The following is a 3849-nucleotide window of genomic DNA, read 5'->3' on the forward strand; positions in this document are numbered from 1 at the left end:
AAACAATTTTTTTTTAAATTTTATTTCATTTCAAGTTATCACTTGTATCAAAGAATTAATTTTTAATTAAACGGAGTAACCGAAGCAACTCGTTTCATTTCGAGTATCGGCTTTGGAGTATCTCTGGATCCGGGTACTCCCGTCTCAGCATTGCCGGAGTATCCTGGCGCCCTTTTTCTTCATCGTTTTGGGTCGAATTAACTTTTCCCTTTGACCCCGCCCCAAGACTGAGCTACCGGCGACTATTGCCAGCAGCCGACCCAAAAGAAAAAAATTATCGTGGCAGGCTTTGTTAACTTATTATTAATATTGTACTAATAGCACAAATAAAATGCATTCAATTTCTTATTTAGCAAGATTTTCTTGTGGCAAAAAAGAATGAGACAGTCCTGAAGGAAATTTTTTTCAGGACATCAAAAATAGTACGAAATACATTCGGAAAAAATTGTAATAACAGCGCGTAAATGAAGCCATCAAATACTAATTCCCTGTTTTCCAAGATGTCAAATAATGTTTTGTGTGAACAGAAGATAATTATATTAGGTACATTATATTTTCTTTAATAATCAAAATCCTTGATTTTTTGCTTTATTTTTGTAATCTTATGCATTTCTTCATTTCGAAAAAGATTTCGTACATTGTGGTGTACTTCAGTCCATTTATAGAAGACTAATCTCTCAATTTTAAACTTATCTTTACTCCATTCGCTGATTTTAAAACAGCTTCTGCCGCCAATTGTAATTTATGTTGAGGTGTAGATGGCATTAATTCAAATTTTCGAACAATTTTCGACAATGTACTTTTCATTTCCAACATTGCAAATTTTTGACCTGCAAAATTACATGGATTATTCATTTATTCAGTCCGTACAACACTCACCTATGCAGTTTCTTGGTCCAGCACTGAACGGTATAAAACAATATGGCAATTTACCATCGATTTTTTCAAATCTGCTAGGATTGAATTGTTCTGGGTCTTCGAAGTACTTAGGATCTCGATGAATTGCGTACGCAAAAATAGTAATCGTAACACCTTCCGGAATAATGCTACCATCTACAATGTTTCCGTTAGTTTCAAAAAGTCGCAAGAGATGTAATCTTACTGAATTCTACAGCTTCGTTAGTTTGTCTGCCGTAAAACGGCACAGATGGATATAGCCTCAAAGTTTCTTTAATAACTTGTTCCAAATATTTCATACTTTGCAAATCTGCATATGTGGGAGATGGATTTTTGTTTGAACCAAATAACTGTCGCTGCTCTTCTAATACTTTAGCCTGAACTTCAGGATGATTAGCTAGGCAAAATATGGCAAAACTTATGGCCGAAGCCGTAGTGTCGTGACCCTAAAATCTCTACTATTTAACAGCGGCTAATAATAATGTGATATTTTACCTCGAACATAAATGTATCGACTTCTTCACGTATTTCCTCTTGTGTAAGCGATCTGCCGTCCACCTTGGCGTCCAGAATCAAATCAAGAAACGCTTTCTTAGTCTTGGGACCAAAATTGTCATCCTGCGTTTTCTTTGTTGCCGGATTCTTTAATTCACTTCGTCTTTTTGTAATTACGCTGTTTGTGTGTTGGTGTAAGACTTTTAAAGCCTTCTTTTCCACGTAATAATTTTTCGTCAAAGGATAAGTCAGATCAAACAATTGCAAAAAGGAAAATGAACGTTCGATAATAATTCTACACATGTCCTTTACACTGCGAACATATTCAGAATCAGAATTTTCTTGTGCATTGATTTTCGTTCCCATTGCGGTTTCTAAAAACAAATTTTAGAAAGCCACACGTCTGATAATCTTTTCACGTGATGACAATTATTATGACAACTTTTTGAGTTTCTGTTTTAATTATAATTTTAAACCATCTATCTAATAACTAACTGATCAATAAACCCACCGCAAATTATATCCAATGTACACAGCGTGACGAAAGGGTAAATGTCAACGCTCTTTTTTCCCACTTCTTTTTCGAGCTTTTGAATCAGGGTGTTCCCTCCAGACTCAAAGACGTCGATGAACTGTTCTAAAATTTGAAAATGAAACGCTGGTGTTAAAATTCTTCTATGTTTTTTCCATTTGGGGCCTAGAAAAATTTTAATTGTTATAGTCCATTGTTCTTTAAATTATGTTCAATTACCATCGCTGGTTAATAAGCCAGTTCCCAACCACGGACGAAAGAAATTGTAATCCTCAGTCTTGTTTAATATTTTCGTAGAACTTAAAACACATTCCAGGAATTTGTAATCGGAAACCAACAAGGTTTTACGAATTGGGCCACCATGCAGTAGTAGTATCCCTCCATACTTTTTTGCAAAATTTAGCATAACATCTATGAAAGCTGTTGAGAGAGTGAAAATTCAATTTTTTTGTCTAACGTGACTAAGTGACAATCTATGTGACTTCATTGAGAAGGTAAAATATCACTTTATCTGATTAAGCAGATAAAGTTGCTACTTTATGTGCCTATACATATAAAAAAAATATCCTACACCTGCGGTTTATTTCAATTTCAAGATCTTACTAAATTATTGTTTTCTAGTTTCTATGTATAATCTGTTTCAAAATCAAAAATCCAGCAACACTGCATTCTACCTCGAAAATACAACCGACAACGTCGCCAACTTTTTTTTTTAGTGTGTCTGCATGTTAGAAATAAGTGGGGTTATGAAAGAAAACTGTTGACAGTCGTTTTGGTCGTAGTTCATCCTGTTTTTTTATTCTCACTTTATTATTTTACTCAAAAGGTATGATATGGTAGCTACCACCTTTTTGCACATAATAATGTGGTGGGTGGTGGATTTTTGATTTTGAAGCAGATTATAGTTTTGCTGCGATTTTCGCCATATTCGTTTAAAAAAACTCTACAGGGTCTATCAGAACTGGCGGACCAAAATAATACAGTGAAATCATCTTCTGGGAATAATAGGAAAAATATTTTAAAAAATCAATCCTCATTGGATTTTAAAATAAGAATGTTTTTAATTGACCAATCGCGTGTAGATATAAAATTACCTTAAAAAAATATATTAGTAACTATCGAAACAAATTTGATTGTTGCAGAGACATAATAATTAAATATTATGTCATAATAAATTATTTCCGACAATTACGAAAATTATTAAATTCATTGAAGTCATTATTATTTTGGTCCGTCTGTTCTGATAGACCCTGTATATTATTCGGAGAAAAAAAATGTTTAACTAGTCTTTCGGATGTGTACGAATCAGTAATGAGTAATCGTAATAAACATGTATTAAATCCAACTTACTTATTGTGGAACCAATTTCCAGAATATTGCCAAATATCGGAAGAGGAGGAGGTCCGGGAATATTTTTGTAAAAATCTTTGTTTTTATTTTTCTGACGAAACCACAATATTAGAATACCGATTACCAAAAACGATAAGGATATTTCTAATATAAGAGCCATTTCACGGCATTTAAACACTAATCAAAGTGAAAGATGTCGATGTATTTGGTCTATTTACAATTTTTGTCGAAAACAATGACCTGACATTTCTCTGTATTTATCAATTGTACTGATAACTCTAATATCAATGTGAACTCGACAAGTAATTAAATATTATCTATATAAAGGCTGAACGGTTAACATAACACTTTCGCAAATAAAGAAAATGCTCCGGCTGATTAACGACCTTGATTCAAATTCAATGATGATAAATTGATAATAGTATACAGGGTATTTTCGAAGTTGAGACGTTCCTTGTAACACGAGGTACTATACATTAATTTTAAGAATTTTAGCCTAAATCTTCTTAGTAAAATGTTTGTATTGACGGAGATAATTGATTGTATATTTTTATTGTTTTCTAAAATTTTGAGTT

The 3849-nt window shown here is 32.9% G+C and overlaps 1 protein-coding gene across 1 annotated transcript; it reads right to left on the reverse strand.

Moving 5' to 3' along the window:
* Positions 1–327: 327 nt before the first annotated feature.
* On the reverse strand, positions 328–3563 carry LOC138131907 (cytochrome P450 4c3-like). The gene is made up of 7 exons (XM_069049175.1): positions 3275–3563; positions 2144–2344; positions 1904–2089; positions 1393–1766; positions 1103–1343; positions 880–1053; positions 328–830 (listed from the first exon to the last, which is right to left on the reverse strand). Exons 1-7 carry the CDS (start codon positions 3432–3434, stop codon positions 670–672), a joined length of 1497 nt encoding a protein of 498 aa, XP_068905276.1. The 5' UTR covers positions 3435–3563; the 3' UTR covers positions 328–669.
* Positions 3564–3849: the final 286 nt, after the last annotated feature.

The sequence above is a fragment of the Tenebrio molitor genome, chromosome 5 (genome assembly GCF_963966145.1).
Source record: "Tenebrio molitor chromosome 5, icTenMoli1.1, whole genome shotgun sequence".
In the NCBI taxonomy this organism is placed as follows: domain Eukaryota; kingdom Metazoa; phylum Arthropoda; class Insecta; order Coleoptera; family Tenebrionidae; genus Tenebrio; species Tenebrio molitor.

Coding starts and splice junctions, on each gene's coding strand:
- LOC138131907 (XM_069049175.1), bottom strand. CDS start 3,434: ATGGCTCTTATATTAGAAATATCCTTATCGTTTTTGGTAATCGGTATT. Junction 1,344..1,392: donor TCGATACATTTATGTTCGAG/GTAAAATATCAC, acceptor TAGAGATTTTAG/GGTCACGACACTACGGCTTC. Junction 1,054..1,102: donor TAACGAAGCTGTAGAATTCA/GTAAGATTACAT, acceptor GAAACATTGTAG/ATGGTAGCATTATTCCGGAA.